General features: G+C 45.0%; 3 protein-coding genes and 1 long non-coding RNA gene across 5 annotated transcripts; 2 read left to right on the top strand and 2 right to left on the bottom strand.

The window, feature by feature from the left end:
• Positions 1-1,052: 1,052 nt before the first annotated feature.
• On the top strand, positions 1,053-3,972 carry LOC112885688 (transcription factor HBP-1b(c1)-like). The gene is made up of 9 exons (XM_025951268.1): positions 1,053-1,238; positions 1,679-1,846; positions 2,130-2,204; positions 2,294-2,353; positions 2,453-2,530; positions 2,623-2,674; positions 2,756-3,027; positions 3,134-3,382; positions 3,523-3,972. Exons 2-9 carry the CDS (start codon positions 1,787-1,789, stop codon positions 3,667-3,669), a joined length of 993 nt encoding a protein of 330 aa, XP_025807053.1. The 5' UTR covers positions 1,053-1,238; positions 1,679-1,786; the 3' UTR covers positions 3,670-3,972.
• A 348-nt stretch (positions 3,973-4,320) lies between these two features.
• LOC112885687 (glutamate-1-semialdehyde 2,1-aminomutase, chloroplastic) lies at positions 4,321-7,135 on the bottom strand. The gene is made up of 3 exons (XM_025951267.1): positions 6,883-7,135; positions 6,008-6,181; positions 4,321-5,574 (listed from the first exon to the last, which is right to left on the bottom strand). The coding sequence occupies exons 1-3, from the start codon at positions 7,063-7,065 to the stop codon at positions 4,507-4,509; spliced, it is 1,425 nt and encodes a 474-aa protein (XP_025807052.1). The 5' UTR covers positions 7,066-7,135; the 3' UTR covers positions 4,321-4,506.
• A 5,100-nt stretch (positions 7,136-12,235) lies between these two features.
• On the bottom strand, positions 12,236-18,586 carry LOC112884724. Its single transcript, XR_003227166.1, has 3 exons — positions 18,392-18,586; positions 12,839-12,922; positions 12,236-12,725 (listed from the first exon to the last, which is right to left on the bottom strand). It is a non-coding gene; the product is annotated as an uncharacterized LOC112884724 (long non-coding RNA).
• On the top strand, positions 12,939-18,271 carry LOC112884722 (disease resistance protein RGA2-like). Of its 2 annotated transcripts, XM_025950251.1 has the most exons (3): positions 12,939-13,424; positions 13,488-16,493; positions 16,564-18,271. In XM_025950251.1, exons 1-2 carry the CDS (start codon positions 13,110-13,112, stop codon positions 16,467-16,469), a joined length of 3,297 nt encoding a protein of 1,098 aa, XP_025806036.1. In that variant the 5' UTR covers positions 12,939-13,109; the 3' UTR covers positions 16,470-16,493; positions 16,564-18,271. The 2 variants fall into 2 exon arrangements, with proteins under 2 accessions (XP_025806036.1, XP_025806035.1); XM_025950250.1 differs by having other exon boundaries at positions 12,939-16,493.
• Positions 18,587-20,238: the final 1,652 nt, after the last annotated feature.

Below are 20,238 nucleotides of genomic sequence, written 5' to 3'. Positions count from 1 at the left end.
CAACACAGAAAAACAACAGAAGCTTCCGTGGGCAGTGGGCCCACGGGATATCTTGCTGGCCCTGATGTCACAGCTTGGGCGGCGCTATCAGTGCCGCCGCCGGCCTGGATGATCGGCGCGCCCCGTATCCTCCTCAGCCCGCTGCTCCTCCGTACCCGGATCACACATTGATTGGAGGGAGCCAACTTCGCCGCCGTCGTGCCGCCGCCGGCCTGGATGATCGGCGCGCCCCGTATCCTCCTCAGCCCGCTGCTCCTCCGTACCCGGATCACACATTGATTGGAGGGAGCCAACTTCGCCGCCGTCGGCGCCGCTGGGTGCACTGATAGTCGCGCGCCAGGGAGGGTGGAGGCCGCGCGCATGGTGCTTGACGGAATGTCCCGGACGGGGCGCCCCCACGCCAGGCCAACCGCGCACCGTCACGTGGCGGTCGCGCGACGTGACGAAGTGATGCGACCGTGAGGCTGGTCGGCGGAGCAGTAGCCAGAAGGGGGGAAGCTCGAAGCCGTCGTGGCGGGGACGAGGCCACGACGATGCACGGGCCGAGGCAGAGCTCGTTGGCGCACCGCGCAAGTGCGCGGCATTCTTGGTACGCTTCGTTGCATCTCCATTGCATCTACCCGTCCACCGGTGCGTACTCGACCCGACCCCTTTGCCATTGCCCCCGGTGCTCGATAGCTTTGAGTAGCCGTGGACTCTGCAAGTGTGAACACTCCCTTAATCAGGCTGCAGCTTCTGCAAACTTTTTGTGGACAGATTTCTCTAGATTCTCGGTTTGCATCAGGTCCAGCAAACTCTCGTTAGGGGGTTAGGCTGCTGCCTAATCCGCAGAGTCCAGTTCCAGCCCTATTAGATGATTATTAGGATAAAAAGTTCAGAGGCACATGCTGCTATCCCACTATGCTACGGCATGGACGCAACTGTTCATCGAAGACTGCAACGCGCTCGTTGTGGAGGGAAAAGAACTTTTGCCACTGCCTACACATTTTTGTGATAGATTTGCATTCATGGTGGTCACTGAAGGCGTGTTGGACGTAGGACACGTATGGCAGGCCTAGAGATATTACTAGGGAATATATGTTCTACACAATGTGCTACATATATACCATATGTACAGAGGCTTCAGAAGTTGCAACTCAGTTCAGCTGCCTATATGCCAAAGCATCCAACTCGCTCGGGTTTCTGACATTGAGCTGTCTGCAAGATCCGTTCCGAAGACATTACCAACCCAACCACAGGTATGCTGCTCAATTTGCCCATGCAACCAGGATTTAAACTTTTTTGTTGAATAAGTAGCTTCAAATTTGGCTGTGCCCATTCGTTGTTTTAAGGAAGTTTTTGGATGCTTGATCTTTCTCATCGCCTAGGGGTATCATATTTTCCCATGCTACAGCATTTTGAATTATTATTTAGCTGTTCTTTTGCTGAAGCTGGAATGTACAGTTTGGTATGCTCTCTTCAGAGTCACATGTCCAATCCAGCCAATTAATCCCTTTAAATTTCGCTAGTTTGAGTAAGGTGTGCCTTTTATACCAGACCTGGGGAGTTGTTGACTGCTCCCTCCCAGTTTCGAGAATAAGATACAATGGCTGTCTTAAGCTTTTGTGTGGTTCAAATTTAGAGATTTGGCTCCCTTTCAATCTATACTTTGGATTGTTCGAAATGCTGCATCCTGCAGCACCTGAAGTTGGACATTAGTCAGAAGTACAGCTAAGACGAGCACAACCGAATCTGGCGGCTTGAGTTCTAAACAACAGGAAACACTGAGAATTGCGAAGAATCTGAGATGGCTTATGCAAGCCCTGGCACTGATACAGATCTAGATACTGACGAGAAGAATCAAATGGTACTCACTGTTCTGAAAATATTTTTTTGTATAATTTTGTAGATGGTCAGTGCCTTAATAATGTGGATGTTAAACTTTTCTTTATGAGACATACATTAGATTGGCATGAGTAGAACCTGAAAATTTTGTGGGAAATTTTAATGTATTATTCCGAAACAAAAAGACCTGATTGTTATTTTTCTATTCTGATTATATTTTCATGTCAACAGTAGTAACTAATTAGTTTACATTGGAGTAATGTCACTCGTATTCTTGGTATATACTGAGATTGTTTTCTTATCAGCTAGAACTAGGACAGCTTGCTTCCCTTACAGCTTCTGGTTCTGGTGACAAATCAAAGGACAAGCTAGGTCAGAAGGTATTTAAACTCTACACACTCACTGAAGGGATCATCTGTTGATTCTATTGTTATATTACAGACTTCTCTTTTTACTGAGTTAATGGTAGGCACTCCGCCGTCTGGCCCAAAACCGTGAAGCTGCTAGGAAAAGCCGTCTAAGAAAGAAGGTAGTTTCATGTACCTGATGGTGGATCTCATTTTAGTATTTTCCTGTTGTATAAGGAATGCTCTGAAACTAAATTATTTACCCATTTCTTCATCCTCAGGCATATGTCGAGCAACTTGAGAATAGCAGGCTGAAACTTGCTCAACTGGAGCAGGAACTCCAGCGTGCTCGCCAACAGGTATGCCTGTCATCTTTTGATTTTTGGAATCAACGAAAATCTGCTGCACCTGTTGACCAAACTGATTTTTCAACATTTCCCTGCTTGTTCAGGGCATTTTTATTCCTAATCCGGGAGACAAGCCTCATTCAACTGGTGAAAATGGTAACCTACTATTTCTTTTGTGTCAAATGTTTAGGTCACACCGTACAGTATCTTGAATTAAGCTGCTATTCATATTTCTAGGAGCTTTGGCTTTTGACACGGACTATGCACGATGGCAAGAGGATCACAGCAAGCAGATAAATGAACTGAGGGGTGCTCTCAACTCACATGCCGGCGATGATGATCTTCGGCGTATTGTTGATAGCATCATGGCACACTACGGCGAAGCTTTCAGGCTTAAGGGTGTAGCAGCCAAGGCAGATGCTTTCCACGTGCTGTCAGGAATGTGGAAGACCCCTGTCGAGAGGTGTTTCCTGTGGTTAGGTGAATTTCGACCGTCAGAGCTTCTTAAGGTTTTCAGTCTCCCTCACCTGTTCCTGTCGTATCGACGTACTTGTGCCAAAGCTGAAAGACTCTCAGATCTCTTTCTTACACTGATGCCTCTTCTTTCCACCACAGCTGCTTGCAAGTCGTTTGGAACCCCTTACTGAACAGCAGCTTGCAAGCATATGCAGCCTGCAGCAGTCCTCGCAGCAAGCTGAAGAAGATCTTTCCCAGGGGGTGAAAGCACTGCAACAGTCGGTCGCGGAGGCCCTCGCTCTAGGATCGCCGTGTCCCGCAGGTTCTTCTGGTAATGCCGCAGATTGCTCGGGGCAGATGGCAGTGGCAATTGGGAAGCTTGGCACCCTGGAAAACTTCCTACAGGAGGTGCAGCTTCTGCAAACCTTGGAACTTGTCCCTTCACTACATCTTGTTTCTCGCTGATCAATTTGTTTTAATTGGTAAATTTGCAGAACCATCTCATTTTTTTGGGGTGGGAAGAAGATTAACGACCTCGCGTTTTGCAGGCTGATAATCTGCGGCTCCAGACTCTGCAGCAAATTCAGAGTGTGTTGACCACCCGGCAATCTGCACGAGCGCTGCTTGCGATCAGTGACTACTTCTCCCGGCTACGCGCTCTGAGTTCTCTCTGGATTGCTCGTCCACGGGAGTGAATTCAGTTGGCTCATCAGTTGGTCATGGAGTGGGCACGTCAGTGCGGCAAAGGCGGAGGCGCTACGGTATCCGACATCTTCAATAAATCTTGCTTGTGAACAAGGAATTCAGTCATTCATTTCCCCGTGTACCAACTATGTGAAACGGGAACGTATATCAACAGACAACAGTAGATACGTCGATACGGGTCTACTGAATGAAGGAGCTCCGCTCGTTGGTACTTGGTGATGCCTAAGAGTGGTAAAGCACTTTAACATTTGACTTAGATTAGACTTAGATAATCTAAAGGTCGGATTAAAAAAGTTGGATCGTGAAGAGACCACTAGGTCCATAATCCGTTACCACCCTGGTGATGCCTTGATGTGCATGCTGTGGATCTTGTTCTCTCTAGCAAAGCGTGTGTGAGCCCTGAGCCTCGGGCAGTCGGACTGGGAACGGGCTAATGGTATAATGTGGTGGAACTGGGCCACTGGGGCAGAGCTAGGGACTGGAGGTCTGGCCGGAAAATTCCAAATCCAGCAGAAATTTAAACAGCACGCATGGTGCGTGTGATTTTGATCATCATTTCAGTTTACCGTTTCATTATTGCATAGACCCAGCAAATATAGAGGACGAGCAAAAGGACGAAACAGTTGGATACTGAACATCAATAAAAACCAGTAATCGTCAACCACGGTTTTATTACCACTGCAAAAACACGATAATATAAGTTCAGAAAGAAGAGGAACTACATAAGACGCTGCACTGCTGCTACTGCTGCACAATACAAAACTTCAGTGGAGTGAATAAACTCAGAGTACATCACAATGAAGTAGCAAATCAGCTGGAGCTGAACCCTATATCCGTTTCAGAACCTTCTCAGCAGCCTCGATGGTTTTCTCGATATCTTGGGAGGTGTGCGCCAAGCTGGTGAAACCCGCCTCGAACTGGGAGGGCGCCAGGTACACACCCTCTTCCAGCATGCCCCGGTAGAACCTCCCGAACTTCTCTGTGTCGCTCTTCTTGGCGTCCCCAAAGTTGTGAACTGGCCCGCCGGTGAAGAAGACGCCAAACATTCCTCTAATGTGTCCTCCACACATTTCATGCCCTGTTTTGGCACCAGCATCCAGAATCCCACGGACGAGGTCACCAGTGATCTTGTCCAAGTATTCGTAAGTGCCGGGCTCTGTCAGACGCTTGAGCGTGTGAATTCCAGCAGTCATGGCAAGTGGGTTTCCACTGAGAGTTCCTGCCTGGTACATTGGCCCTGCTGGGGCAACCATCTCCATGATGTCCCTCCTCCCACCATAAGCACCAACAGGGAGGCCTCCACCGATAATCTTACCCATGGTTGTCACGTCAGGGGTGATCCCAAAGTACTCTTGAGCCCCACCATAAGCCAAACGGAAACCAGTCATCACTTCATCAAAGACCAGGAGTGAACCATTCTGTTTGGTCAAGTCGCGGAGGGCATTGAGGAAACCAGGCTGTGGCGGAATGAAGCCAGCATTGCCAACAACTGGCTCAAGGAAGACGGCAGCAATCTCCCCTTTGTTGTCCTCGAACAATTTCTTCACCGCCTCAGCATCATTGTATGGCGCGGTTAGAGTCTCGTAGGTGGCTCCCTTGGGGACTCCAGGGGAGTCTGGGAGACCAAGGGTAGCAACACCACTGCCAGCTTTGACAAGGAAGGAGTCAGCATGGCCATGGTAGCAGCCCTCAAACTTGATAATCTTCTCCCGCCCAGTGTACGCACGTACAAGGCGGAGTGCTCCCATGCAAGCTTCTGTCCCTGAATTGACAAAGCGGACCATTTCGATACTTGGTACAGCAGATATGACCATCTCAGCCAATACATTCTCCAGCACACATGGAGCACCAAAGCTAGTTCCTTTCTTCAGAGTTTCAATCAATGCAGCATTCACCTGAATCAGCAAGGTATAATTATGATGATTTTGATTTAGCTCTGTCAATTCTCAAGCCAGCTTATATCAAATGTTACTGCGTCAAGTATAGTTTTTTCCCCAATATTCAGTGGTTCAAAAATCATGCTATAAGTTGACAAATATTTGAACGTGAAGTAAAGTCGTAACGTTTCACCAGTTTGATAGACAAAATCTGACTATAAAGAATTAGATACATGTAAAGCTCCATTGGTACATTCATAAGTGGGATTGAGGGTAGTCAAACTAATCCAATTAAGTATTATAGAAAATAGAAGCAAGCTTATCTATCATAAAAACACACATTCTTGCATAGGTAGCACAAGCAAACCCACAGATTAACTAACAAAAGAATTATGATAAAATATTTTATATATCTCACATAACACATTTACACAGATTATCAATGCCATACCTTATCATCTGCATGACCGATGATTGCAGGACCCCAGGAACCAACATAATCAATATATTCATTCCCATCCACATCCCACATACGAGAACCCTTTACAGAGTCAAAAACTATAGGTTGCCCACCAACAGATTTGAAGGCACGGACTGGCGAATTAACACCTCCGGGCATCAACTCCTGAGATACAGTGAAACATCAATTAGTAAAACATCCAGAACCATGGGAAGAAATGGTGACAAACTGACTGATATCTCAAATGGTGAAAGATTCTGAAATTGGTCCAGGTGCTTGTAGACTCTGACAAGTGACAATTCATAATAATTTATATCCAGTCAGGGTTGTACTCACATCTATCAGTGCGGTTTAACAGCTTAAGATCCAAGATCTAAAGGATGACTCGAAGAGGAATGGCTGCTAACTGCACAAAACTATGCTATTATTTAGACAGCTTTGACACATTAAAGTAATGGGTGCTGCACCTAAGCAATTCTATCCCAGCGCAATTGCTTACAGCGATCATTCCATCTGCATGAGTGTGTCATGTGTCAATTTGGTCCAGGAGCGTAGTTGACCTTGCTAACAGCTCACAATGTCGGCTCTCTACAGGCTTCTCCCAGCCCACGGTTTCCATGTTCCAACCAATCTTTGACAATCCACCTCTAATTGCGTTACCAGCAATCCATGGGTGGAAATAAAGAAAACCAAAACCAACCGGCCACAATTTCCACAGGCGAACCATTCCCCAAGCTGGCCGCAAGCGCACGTCTCTTTCTCCAGAATTCAGACCTCAATAGGCCACAAGGCTCTCCCAAACGAAAGGGAACTCGGCGGACAGCGCTAAGGATGCCGCAAAGCGAAGGAATCGGAGAGGACGGTACCTTGGCGGCGTTGAAGATCTCCTCGGACTTCTGCACCGTGTACGCCTTCTCGCCCTTCTCGACGGATATCGCGGCCCGCACCACCGGCAGCCGGGCGCGGCGCCCGGCCGGGGCCCTCCTCGGCGCGGCCGGCCGGGCCGAGATCCCGGACGCCACGGCGGCGGCTGCTGCTGCTCCGGCCATGCTCGTGCTGGGGCTCTCTCCTCGCGCGCGAGGTCGGCCGGAGGGGGAGCAGAAGATGAGGAGGGGGATAAGAAATTCTGGAGGGGTTTGGTGCGATTGGGTCTTAAAAGCTCATGCGGGCCCACCAAAACCACGACCTCGTCTCCGTTTTTTTTCCTTTTGACGAAACCAGCCAGGAAAGAGCGACTTAAAAAAAAAGTTTAAAAAAATTAAATTCGAAAAAGGGTGCCATTTTGGAAATATTCGAAAAATGGGTGCCTCCCGCCCGATCAACGGGCGGAAGGCGTGGGGCCGGAGACCTCCCGCCCATCCAACGGGCGGGAGGTCCAAAAATATTTCCCAGGGCCCTCTTGAGGGCCTCTTCGCGAATAAGAAAAGTTTCTTATTCGCGAAGAGGCCCCTGACGCAGCATCCCGCCCGTCCAACGGGCGGGAGGTCCCCCGAGGGGCATCCCGCCCTCCCACTCCCAACGGACGGGACGTCCCTCCCCCCACTATTTAAGCCCCCACCCACCCCTAAATTTTCATATTATTCAGCAAAAATTAATAAAAAAAGAAAGGGAGGAGAGGAAGAGAGGAGAGGAAGTGGCGACGCCATGTTCACACGTCGGTTTGGAGGTATATTCTCGTTCTAGTCGTATAATTATCAATTGTTTTTAGGAATATTTGTTAGGGTAGTTATATTTTGAATAGTTTTCAGTATTTTCAATAGCTTTTAGAAATATTTATTAGGGTAGCTCTATTTTAAATAGTTTTTAGTAATTTCAATAGTTTTTAGATATATTTCTTAGGGTAGTTATATTTTGAATAGTTTTTAGTATTTTTAATAGTTTTTAGGAATATTTCTTAGGGTAGTTATATTTTGAGAAGATTTTAGTATTTTCAATAATTTTTAAGAATATTTCTTAGGGTAATTATATTTTGAGGAGTTTTTAGTATTTTCAATGGTTTTTAGATATATTTCTTAGTGTAGTTATATTTTGAATAGTTTGTAGTATTTCAATAGTTTTTAGGAATATTTCTTAGGGTAGTTATATTATGAATAGTTTTTAGTATTTTTAATAGTTTTTAGCAATAGTTATATTTTGAGGAGTTTTTAGTATTTTTAATATTTTTTAGGAATATTTCTTAGGGTAGTTATATTTTAAGGAGTTTTTAGTATTTTCAATAGTTTTTAGGAATATTTCTTAGGGTAGTTATATTTTGAATAGTTTGTAGTATTTCAATAGTTTTTAGGAATATTTCTTAGGTAGTTATATTTTGAATAGTTTTTAGTATTTTAATAGTTTTTAAAATATTTCTTAGGGTAGTTATATTTTGAATAGTTTTTAGTATTTTCAATAGTTTTTAGAAATATTTGTTAGGGTAGTTATATTTTGAATAGTTTTTAGTATTTTCAATTGTTTGTAGGAATATGTCTTAGGGCAGTTATATTTTTCATGCAGATATGGCGCAGACACCGGAGCTCCTTGACGTGAACACCGACGAACAGCACAGGTCGTACTTGGCAGTGGTGGAGGGGCAGCAGCTTCACGAGTTGCGCCCTCGTGTAGCAAAGGAGTTGTTGCACTTGGACGACCGCTGGCTTGACAAGTGATAGTTTATATTTTTTTACAGAATGAATGTATAGCTTGTACGACAATTGTAACCAGAATGCAAAATATACAGGTTACGTGAGGCTGGTTTGCTGCCACTCGCACGTATGCTTCAGGCCGGCGACGGCCAAGACGGTGGCGCCAAGAAGCGGATGCAGCTGGACCGCTCTCTACTTGCGGCATTGGCGGACAGGTGGCGTCCGGAGACGCACACGTTCCACTTGCCGTGCGGGGAGATGGCCCCTACGTTGCAGGACGTGTCGTACTTGCTCGGGCTTCCCATTGCAGGTGAAGCTGTTGGCCCGGTTGCTATGCCACCTACCTGGAGGGCGAAGCTTCAGAAGCGGTTTGCTCCAGTGAACCCGCCACATTTTGTGGACGTACCTGACGCGCCCGGCCCCGCCAAGGGTTGGGTAATACAATATAGGGTATGCACAATTATTTTTAATTAATTTAATTGAATCATATGTGACTACCTCTAAGCATTGAAGAAATATATTTCAGGCTCAGGATCTCCACCCTCTGGCTGGGCAATACGAGGTGTCGCGCTGCCTGGAGGCATATTCGTTGTGATTGTTCGGCTGGACTCTTTTCTGCAACTCTAGTGGCAATTATGTGGACAAGGTTCTCATCCAGTATGCACGCGCGATTGCCGATGCGGAGTCGGGCCAGATACCTGGGTGGAGCTGGGGATCGGCAGTGCTTGCTGCCACGTACCGAGGCCTTTGCCAGGCCTGTTTCAAGACGGAGAGGACTGCCGTCATCACAGGCTGTCCACTTCTGCTGCAGCTATGGTCGTACGAGCGATTCGCCATAGCACGCCCCCTAATCAGCGAGGAGCCTTATCCGCCCGAGATGTATGGGATGTGGCATGAGGATAGCCCCACGATGCGTTCGCTTTGGACCGATCGACGGGTAAGCTCTTTAATTTACTATTGTACATTTCTGTATATGTAAAGTACCGACGCAGTTGTGTAATTTTGCAGATGAGCTGGGCACATCGGCAGGTCTGAAAAGCATACCCGCAGTTCGTGTCCGAATTTGATCGGATGCGGCCACAGAATGTCATCTAGACCCCGTACACCGCTGCGGCTGTCCAGACACGTGCGCCGCACGGGTTGTCCTCCCTCTGCATGCGTGATGAGGCGTACTGGCTCACAAAGGCGAACCTAGTGTTCGATATTGTCGTGGAGCCGTACTACGTCGAGTGAGTGATGAGCCAGTTCGGACGACGACAGCACTTTCCTCTCCTACCTCGAGTGTTCCAGGCCGTGCCGCGCAACGTACACGAGTAAGTTTGTGATAACTCGTTTTGTATTAATTATATAATCGTTATCATGAAATAATGTTGTCTTTTAAATATTTGCAACAGATATTCGCGCAGGGGATATCATGCCAACGGGGTCAACTGGGTTGTCAAGCTGTAGGAGTACGTAGGAGGGTGGTTAGACGCACCTGACGATGTGTGGGACGAGCCGCAACCACACACGGAGGCGTCTTACGGCGCATACCTCCGCTGGTACTTCACTCGCACGCGTCCGTACGTCACTCTTTCACGTATTGATGACGCGGAGCATCAGCACCAGCCGACCATCTCGGACACGTATCCCTTGTACCGTGATCAGGCGCAGCGTGGCGCGATACGTCTTTCGCAACTTGAATTATTAAATCTTTTTTCATAAAAGATCGATAACAATATTACTTTGCCTCTCGTTACGTATGCAGATCGATCTGATCAACTACGCGGAGGTCGAAGCTACATCTCATATCACGTTGCTTGAACGTGGAGTACGTGTACCGGACGCACAGTACAAAGATAGCTTTCGTAAGATTCAAGACAACTTGACGCGAGCATTACGTGCACTGACGTGTCGTGGCAGAGACGACGTGGGGCCTCCAGTTCATCTCATGCGTCCGCCCACGTGTACACAGCTGACCCATCGACCTCTGCTGCACCGCATGCAGCGTCCAGCTGTACTGCCGCCAGTTCCAGCTGTAAGTCCTTTATAATTGCCATTTCGATCAACTTTGATTTACACGACTAATTTTGTTTGTTTTTATAGTCATACACTCAATGATAATGGGATCTCCTCCTACAAGAATGGAGCCTCAGACGTTTGGCGCCTATGCTCCAGGAACGTCTCTCCCGTCGGGTTCGACGCCAGCTGCTCCGTACTCTCAGGGCTATACTCAGCATGCATGGTCGATGGGAGCTTCTGCACACGGTGGTCTATTCGGTGTGCCCGACTGGGATGACTCGGAGGATGGCTCCGTTACTTGGTCGGAGTTGGTGGGCGGCGGCGCTGGGCCTGACATCATTGGTCCCTCCCAGATGTATGACGCTCCAGATGCACAGTCCCAGGATGACCTGTTCACGCCAGCACCTCCTCCGCCTCGTCCTCACCGTGCTCCAGATGCATTCACGTACTCGGAGGACCACATACGCTGACGGCCTAGAACTAGGGGGGGACGACGAAGAGAGCGCGAGGTCCGGGACAGGCGGGGTAGATACTCCTGATTCGGTGGACTCTATATATTTAAATTATTTTTGTACGATACTATTTTATTTTTAATGGGTTGATGTATCGTATTATCGTAATATTTGGATTCTACGTTGCAAAATGTTATCATTTAACTATCTTCATACGAGTTTTAGATACAGTAATCTTCTTCGTAAAATTGAATTAAAATTTAATATGTATACAAAAGAGTATGGTGAATAAATCTTGTATTTGAAAAAAGTATGAATTTAAAATAGTATGTAAAACAAGAATTCGAACAGAAAATAAGAAAAATGAGAAAATGGGAACTTCCGGTCCCACGCCTCCCTCCGGTTGATCGGCGGGAGGCCCCCCATTTTTCAAAAATTTTCAAAACGGTACCCCTTTTTCAAATTTTTTCGAAGAGGCTCTCGGAAAGGGCCTGGGAAATATTTTTGGACCTCCCGCCCGTTGGATGGGCGGGAGGTCGCCGGCCCCACGCCTCCCGCCGGTTGATCGGGCGGGAGGCCCCCATTTTTCAAAAATTTTCAAAACGGTACCCCTTTTTCAAATTTATTTTTTATCCCTTTCTAAAAAAAACTCGGAAAGAGCAGGTGCTGCTTGCGTGTTTAGTCTTGCCTGGGCCGACATTTTATCCTACATCGCTTTGCGAGCACGGGGGCGGCGAGTTGTTTAAAGGCGGGCCCGTGGGCTGTCGCTTCGCCTAGGCGGAGGTGCGGGCTGGAAGCCCGCTGAATTTTGGTTGATGTACAGCCCATTTACAGCGTCAAGATACTGTTGCACTTGTATTCCACATGCATTGTAAGGGAGCTGTGTATCTTCAGTTAAAAATCATTTTTGTTTCAATTTGTACTGCTCTGTTGACATGTGCAGTTAAGCCTAATAGCTCTTGATTTCAGTATAAAAAAGCTCTTGATTTCTTGCAAAGCAGAAAAAAAAACTGGAGAATACTTGTGTCCCGCAGATGTTTTTTTCTCCCTTCAGTAGTAACTAGTAAACTGAGATGTCGAAGAATTCGTAAGGCATTTTCTCAAAATGAGGATAGTGAATCCAAATCCATAGCAGAACAGAGAGATTTACGACAATTAACTGCGATTAATCGAGCAAAGCAGAAGTGTCTGCACTCTTTCCCTCGTTATCTGACAACTGAAGGCCTCAGAGAACAAACGACGAAACAACAACCTGACTTAAAACAACAACGGAAGAGAAGACCTGACTTCTGAATTTTTTGACATTTAACCAAAAAAAAAGCCTTAAAAGGCTAGCAGGTGTGAACATGAAGCGTGCTGAGAAACCGGTTCCAATCCACTGAGCTGAGACTTGTGTGCACCTGACGATTCAGTCAATGATACCAAGTGTTGAGCAGGTGTAGCCGGGTCTGCTTTTCAAGATTTTCCGTCCAATACTGGCCCTCCATGGTTGACTAGTGACAGTAGAAGGATATATAGTCCAACATGTTCCTTTCGTTGGTCTTTCCAGGATGATTCCTTCGCTTGAGTTCATATGAGGAAGCACAATTATGCACGACAGCGAGGAATTGACCGCTTGTCCACCTGAGTGCTTGGCTGCATAAGTCGTCAATGATGCAGTGCTTGAAACAAATGTATATCAAACAACTCAAATGAACTACACAAGTCAAAGAAACACATGTATGGATCACTGTTATGAAATATAATACCGGGCCCTGATGTCGTGGTTGAACCGAGCGCAATATTAACATCCGTCACCAATCAGAAAATACTTTCTAGAACATGTTTGCCAGCTGTTGCATTAGCATGACAAAAAAACAATATCAGATTTATATTGGTTAAGTACTGGTACCAAGAGCAACGACTTCTGAGTCAATGGTAGAGAAATAACAAGTGTGCCCTCAAGCCCCCTCCCTCACCAGTTTCCCCATTTGCATCGCTAGGAGAGAGACGGTAGACAACCAAAGAGGGAAAATAACTATGCCGATCGGAGAAGCTGTGTTGTCTGCCTTCATGCAGGTACTTTTTGAGAAAGTGATTACAGCTGCTATTGGTGAGCTGAAATTCCCTCCAGATGTCAAGGAGGAGCTGCAGAACCTATCGAGCAGCCTGTCGACAATTCAAGCTCATGTCGAAGATGCTGAGGAGCGGCAACTGAAGGATAAGGCCGCACGCAGCTGGCTTGCCAAGCTCAAGGAAGTCGCGTATGAGATGGATGACTTGCTTGATGAATATGCAGCTGAGGCCCTCCAGTCCAAACTAGGAGGTCCGTCCAACCAGGACCATCTGAAGAAGGTTAGGAGCTGTTTCTCCTGCTTTTGGTTGGACAATTGTTTATTTAACCGCAAGATAGTGCAGCAAATAAGGAAGATCGAGGAGAAGCTTGATAGGCTTGTCAAAGAAAGGCAGATTTTTGGTTCGAACATAATTAGTGGGACTGAAAGGCAGGAGATTAAAGATAGACCCAAGACAAGTTCACTGATTGATGACTCCAGTGTGTTTGGAAGGGAAAAAGATAAAGAGACCATCGTGAAGATGTTGCTGACTCCTAATAACTCAAATCATGCCAGCCTTTCCATTCTTCCCATAGTGGGTATGGGGGGACTAGGAAAGACCACTCTAACACAGCTTGTCTACAATGATGCAAGAGTAAAGGAACACTTCCATTTAAGGTTGTGGTTGTGTGTTTCTGAAAATTTTGATGAGATGAAGCTTACGAAGGAAACAATTGAATCGGTTGCGAGTGGGTTCTCGTCGGCCACAACAAACATGAACTTGCTTCAAGAAGACCTCTCAGAAAAGCTTCAAGGTAAAAGATTCCTTCTAGTCCTTGATGATGTATGGAATGAGGATCCTGAAAAATGGGACAGGTATCGCTGTGCTTTACTTACTGGAGAAAAAGGAAGCAGGATTGTAGTTACAACACGAAACAACGATGTGGGGAAACTAATGGGCGGGATGACTCCTTATCATCTAAAGCAGTTATCAGACAATGATTGCTGGCAGTTGTTCAAGAACCATGCATTTGTTGATGGTGACTCCAGTGCACACCCACAATTGGAAATAATAGGCAAGGACATCGTGAAGAAGCTGAAAGGCTTGCCACTAGCTGCAAAAGCAATAGGCAGTTTATTATGTACCAGACACACAGAGGATGATTGGAAAAACATATTACAGAGTGAAATATGGGAACTGCCATCAGATAAGAACAATATACTGCCAGCTCTCAGATTGAGTTACAGTCATTTGCCTGCCATACTGAAGCAATGTTTTGCATTTTGTTCAGTCTTCCCCAAAGATTATGTGTTTGAGAGAGGGAGATTAGTTCAAATCTGGATGGCCCTTGGGTTCATTCAGGCTCAAGGAAGGAGAAGGTTGGAAGACATTGGAGGTAGCTATTTTGATGAATTACTAAGCAGGTCCTTCTTCCAACACCACAAAGATGGATATGTGATGCATGATGCCATGCATGACCTAGCCCAGTCTGTCTCCATCGATGAATGCATAAGGCTGGAGGACCCTCCAAGAAGCCCTGTAAGAAGTGCTAGGCATCTGTCATTCTCTTGTCATAATAGAAGTTGGACTTCATTTGAAGCTTTTATTGAATTTAAGAAAGCTCGCACACTTCTACTGCTAAATGGATATAAATCGATGACAAGTTCTATCCCCAAAGATATGTTCTGCAAGCTAAAATACCTCCACGTGCTTGATTTGCACCGACGAGACATAACTGAGCTGCCAGAGTCTGTTGGAAACTTAAAAATGCTTCGATATTTGAATCTTTCGGGCACTGGCATAACAAGGCTGCCCTCATCCATTGGTAGACTCTTCAGCTTGCAAACACTAAAGTTGCAACACTGTCATGTATTAGATTACCTGCCAGAGAGCATAACCAATCTTGTAAATCTGCGATGCCTAGAAGCAAGAACAGAATTGGTAGCTGGCATAGCTGGAATAGGGAACTTGACTTGCCTTCAACATTTGGAAGAATTTGTTGTCCGTAAGGACAAAGGATACAAGATCAGTGAATTGAAAGAGCTGCAGGGGATCACTGGACATATTTGTATCAAGAATCTCGAGAATGTGGCTAGTGCGGAAGAGGCAAATGAAGCTTCGCTAAGCAAGAAGACATACATCAACACTCTGCATCTTGTATGGTCTGATAGGAGGCGCTTGACTTCAAAAAAAGCAGATAAGGACATGCAGATACTTGAATACCTCCAACCACATCATGAACTTAGTGAGCTTACAGTCAAGGCCTTTGCAGGGTTCTACTTTCCAAGTTGGTTAAGTAGACTCACTCACTTGCAAACCATCCACCTGTCTGACTGTACAAACTGTTCAGTTCTACCAGCGCTTGGAGTGCTGCCCCTACTCAAATTTTTAGATATTGGGGGCTTCCATGGAATTATTCAGATCAACCAAGAGTTTTCAGGAACCAGTGGAATTAAGGGGTTTCCATCAATGAAGGAACTTGTATTTGAAGATATGTCTAATCTAGAAACGTGGACTTCTGTTCAAGACGGTCAGTTGCTTCCAACGCTCACAGAACTTGCGGTGATTGACTGTCCACTACTAGCAGAATTCCCATCTTTCCCATCATCAGTAGTGAAGCTCAAAATTTCTGAATCAGGATTCACTATTCTTCCAGAAATACACACTCCAAGCTCTCAATTTCCACTGTCATTGGTATGCCTACAGATTCACCAGTGCCCAAACCTTACATCCTTAGAGCATGGACTGCTTTGCCAGAAATTGTTGGCGCTCGAGCAATTAATCATCACAGGTTGTCCAGAATTAACTGACCTGCCAGCTGAAGGATTCAGAGGCCTGACTGCTCTTAAGAGTATTCATATTTATGATTGTCCAAAGCTGGAACCACCCCGACAGCATAGCTTGCTGCCCTCCATCCTTGAAGATCTGCGCATCAGTTCATGCTCCAATCTAATTAATCCTCTTCTTCAAGAGTTTCATGAGATCTCCTCATTGAAAAATCTCGCCATCACTGATTGTGCCAACCTTCACTATTTTCCAGTAAAGCTCCCTGCCTCTCTGCAAAAGTTGGAGATATTCCATTGCAGCAACCTGAGATACTTGCCTCCTGGCCTAGAAGAAGCATCATGTTTAACAGCTATTACCATATTGAAATGTCCTCTTATACCATGCTTGCCAGAACAGGCCCTCCCACAATCACTGAAAGAGTTGTACATCAAAGAATGCCCGCTGCTAACAAAGAGTTGCCAGGGAGAAGATTGGCATAAAATTTCTCATGTACCAACCATAGAGATTGAAGATGATAGTATGATGACTGAATGGAGCATAAGAAGAAGATTATCCTGAATGCATCATGACAATACGGCTGAGGTACGAACTAGATGCATCTTCTGCTTCTGTTCTGTACATATAACAGCGAACTAAAACCTATCCTTGGCAGGCACTTATATACTCCCTTCTTGTGTTCCATGCACATGCTGCAACAGCGTGAATGGGTCAACAATTACTTATGTGCATTGCGCGAAAGGAACTTGGAAACAGCTTTCCACCTTTGTGTGGCATGCCCAGTCACAAGAACAATCTGGGAGGCAATCGGGAACTAGGCAGATTGCAATTGTTTCAAGCCAAGTTTCTGGGAGAGGTACTCATGTATTATTGACTGGTTCCGCGCTTTCATAGGAAGAACCGAAACCGGAGTGCATTCGCTGGCAATTCTCACCATTTGGAGTGTTTGGAAGGAGCGAAACAAGAGAATTTTCAGATGGCAAGAAATCTCCATACAAGCCCAAGTGGGAGGGATCCAGGATGAAGCGAGGAATTGGTGCTCGGCGGGCGACAAATTGCTTAAGCCCCTAGTTGTAAAGCTCATTAGCGAGTAATCAGTTACTTTTATTTGCCCAGCTTTGTGGTCTGCAAGGCAGGGACTTCATTGCGCTCCTTGTGCATGTAATTCTAACTTCTCCTTATTAATATATGCTGGCAAGATTATGTCCAGGTCTTACTAAAAAAGCTCCCTATTTCGTCTATTTTTCATCATGTTAGCACACACTTAGGTTTGAATGTATTTTATCTATCACGCCACAAGCAGTAAGAACAATTCTATAAACCAGTATCAGCAGCATTGTAGTACATGCAAACTTTGGGCTTGAACACAGCACAATACCTTAGAACGACACAACTGGAGAACTAGCCATTTACAGTATAACAAAGAAACGAAAATGAACCAACAAAGACAACACTGTTTACCACTACTATCATCAAAGCATAATGTTTCATGTTTTTGAAAAGTTCCCTGGTCAGCAACTGTTTAGTTCAGATCACCCACCATGGCCAAATCATATCTTCTCAGGAAGCAAAAAAAAAAAGAAGAAGATTTTTAACTGTGTTGCGAGCAAATTATTCATGCATGCATGCATGCCTAGCAACAAGTTTACAGAGTATACTATATTACTATCCAGGGTAGTAACATATTTGTCCGGTACTTGAGTATTGAAGCTATTGGCTAATGCAGCTCTCTTGTTGACTATGTAAGATCTGTCTAAAAAGGATTTAGAATTCTCATTTGTATACCTTCTTTTCTTTATTTACATATCACCATTTGGACTTTGAATGTCTTTAAGACAATCCTGATGGATTGTTAGGCCAGCCTGAAATTTGTATTGCAGAAACGAGAGCAAGTTTGCAGGAAAGCAGAAATTGAAGGGTGGAGCGGGACATCGAACGACAAGTTATCAGCCAGTATATTTCTGACTACACTTATCCTGAAATTTCCACCAATTTTCTCTTCTTCTTCCTTCAGATTGCAGAACACCAGAATTTCAAAAAAGATATCGCCTGGTACTCAGCTAGTCAAATGTGATTGCAACTTTGAAGAGCCCATTACCCAAAATTTTGTTGTAAAAATCCATTTTACTCCCCGTGTTCACCAAATTCATTTCCCCAATCCCCTTGATGAGAATGAACGCGTCTAAGTGTAAATTTGCAATACAGAGATTTTTTTACCACTACTCTAATTTAACTCTCGAGGGGGGTGGTGAATCTTCACCTATAATCTGGGAAGAGAAAACAAAGGTGATCGAATCGTGACCCTCCCCAGTCCCCAAAGCAACTGGGGCATGTGTGTGGCAGCCAGTAGCGCCAAAAGAAAAAAAAAACCCTCATCTCTCGGAGGAAGCCAATGGAGATCAGGGGTCTCCCTACGACTCAGCAAGCAAGTTGCAAATCCCGGAGGATAGGGTGGGGTGGGTGGGGTACCCCGACGAACTCACCGTCTCCAAAGCGAAAGGCGCCTGTTGCATTGGTCGCACTTCTTCCTCTCTCATCCTCCCGGGGCTCCAGTCTGTGGCGGCGGCCAAGCGGCGGCGACCGGGCGGAGCCCGGTGACGCGCGCCGAAACTGCTGCGGCCTGCGGGGCGGCGTAGTTACGCGAGATGTGTTGCTCTCCGCAGGACGGTTGTTGGTTGCTGGGGCGCCGCCGCAACACGTACTCCCACATTTTCTTTTTATCTTTATTAATCTTTACCAATTTCTAGAAAAATGTAACGTTTTCGTTTCAAATTTTGATTCGATCAAGCATATACGATGGTAACTGAATAAACTGTAATCTAAATGGATTCGAATTTTTATATATATAAAAATACAATAAAATCTATGGCATAAAGAAAAATTCAGCCACGATCTGCGCGTCTACCCTTCAGTAGCGTAGTTGTGTCTAGATCCGATAGGATACTTTTCCGGATCGCGCTGGTTGCATCACGTGCATGGTTAACGATAGTGCGGTAGATCTTCGGTTAGCATATGAGCTCACGCATCGATAATACAACAACCAGCCTGACAACGACAACAAAGATCTACCTTAGGTGCAATAACATAGTATTCATATCATATGGGATCTTAGTCCGTTGCAACGCACGTGCGTATTTGCTAGTAATATAATATAGGTGTATATTGCAATCTGAATATATCAAACGTTAAAAGGTGGTCTTTTTAGGCTCCAAAATTGTGCTCCAAAAATGACATCGATTTTGTATAGATGCTATAATCTGAGTGCACCTTCGAATTGGCATCATAGCCATTATAGATTTGAAATAAAAATTCTTCTCATAATGCCATTTTAATTCCCATAATGACATTTTTAGACTTTTAATTAAGTTACTTGGCTTCAACATGGTTTTCCTATAATCCAAAAAATCACCTAAATTCAATGAATTGAAGAATAGTGTTTTACCAATATAATTTCCTAACACATGCCCTATAGTGACAATGCAAGTTTCTTCACAAGACACGTGTTTAAATTAAGTTTTTGACTTCAAATCAAAATCAAATGCACGCAGATAATACTCAAAAATTTAAAATAGGCTATATTATATCCTCATGGATGACCCATTTAGGGTTTTGAGTCATTACAGATCGGCTCCCGGGAGCTCAACACAAGGCTATATGCCTATATCCAACAGATTGCATCCCTGTTTTCTTTTTCTTTTTTTCTTTTTAATTTTGTGTGTTCACTATCAACTTTGCTTTCGATTTTTTTTCTGAATTCGATCTCCAATTGTTTTCTGTAGTTTTAATTGACTTTTTTGTCTCAAAATTTGTCTGTTTTGTTTTTCAAAATTTTTGTTTCAGATTTTTCACTTGTCTTTTTTTCTTAAATTCTGATTATATAGTTGTACTTGTTTAAACTAAATTTTTTTATTAATTCATATGATTGTTTATATAATTTTGTTATACAATTAGTTTGTATAAATTTTGTTTTAGAAAAAAATGCTCACTCTAGTGGAAAATGGGAATTTTTCTGCATTCTTTTTTGAAGATATTTTTGCGTGAAATAAAGTTTTTGAATTATTTTTATATATTTTAATGGGAAATTTCGTACAGCCCGCATTAGTGGTCCTCCGGGCAGTCCTGGCACGCTGCGTGTGGTCCCGTGAGACCCGCGAGCTCGTACCGACTTGGCCACTTGCTAGGATGGCCCCTCATCGTACTCGTGTACTCACACACCACATCCATCCTCTAAAGGAGGAAGCAGCCCTGCATGAGTACTCGTGTGCTCAGACACCACTTTGTGCAGCAGCCCTGAACAGCCCTTCTCCCACTAAGGCTATCTCCACCGGCA

This window comes from Panicum hallii, chromosome 3 (assembly GCF_002211085.1).
Source record: "Panicum hallii strain FIL2 chromosome 3, PHallii_v3.1, whole genome shotgun sequence".
NCBI lineage: Eukaryota > Viridiplantae > Streptophyta > Magnoliopsida > Poales > Poaceae > Panicum > Panicum hallii.
Note: the sequence above shows the minus strand (reverse complement) of the source record. Positions and strands in the feature narration are given on the sequence as shown.

What these genes read in the sequence shown, in the direction of transcription:
- LOC112885688 (XM_025951268.1), top strand. Translation starts at nt 1,787, where the DNA reads ATGGCTTATGCAAGCCCTGGCACTGATACAGATCTAGATACTGACGAG. An exon ending in AAAGCCGTCTAAGAAAGAAG is followed by an intron (nt 2,354 to 2,452) that starts GTAGTTTCATGT and finishes CTTCATCCTCAG; the next exon opens with GCATATGTCGAGCAACTTGA. An exon ending in GACCGTCAGAGCTTCTTAAG is followed by an intron (nt 3,028 to 3,133) that starts GTTTTCAGTCTC and finishes TTTCCACCACAG; the next exon opens with CTGCTTGCAAGTCGTTTGGA.
- LOC112884722 (XM_025950250.1), top strand. Translation starts at nt 13,110, where the DNA reads ATGCCGATCGGAGAAGCTGTGTTGTCTGCCTTCATGCAGGTACTTTTT.
- LOC112885687 (XM_025951267.1), bottom strand. Translation starts at nt 7,065, where the DNA reads ATGGCCGGAGCAGCAGCAGCCGCCGCCGTGGCGTCCGGGATCTCGGCC. An exon ending in AGATCTTCAACGCCGCCAAG is followed by an intron (nt 6,182 to 6,882) that starts GTACCGTCCTCT and finishes ACTGTATCTCAG; the next exon opens with GAGTTGATGCCCGGAGGTGT. An exon ending in TCGGTCATGCAGATGATAAG is followed by an intron (nt 5,575 to 6,007) that starts GTATGGCATTGA and finishes TTGCTGATTCAG; the next exon opens with GTGAATGCTGCATTGATTGA.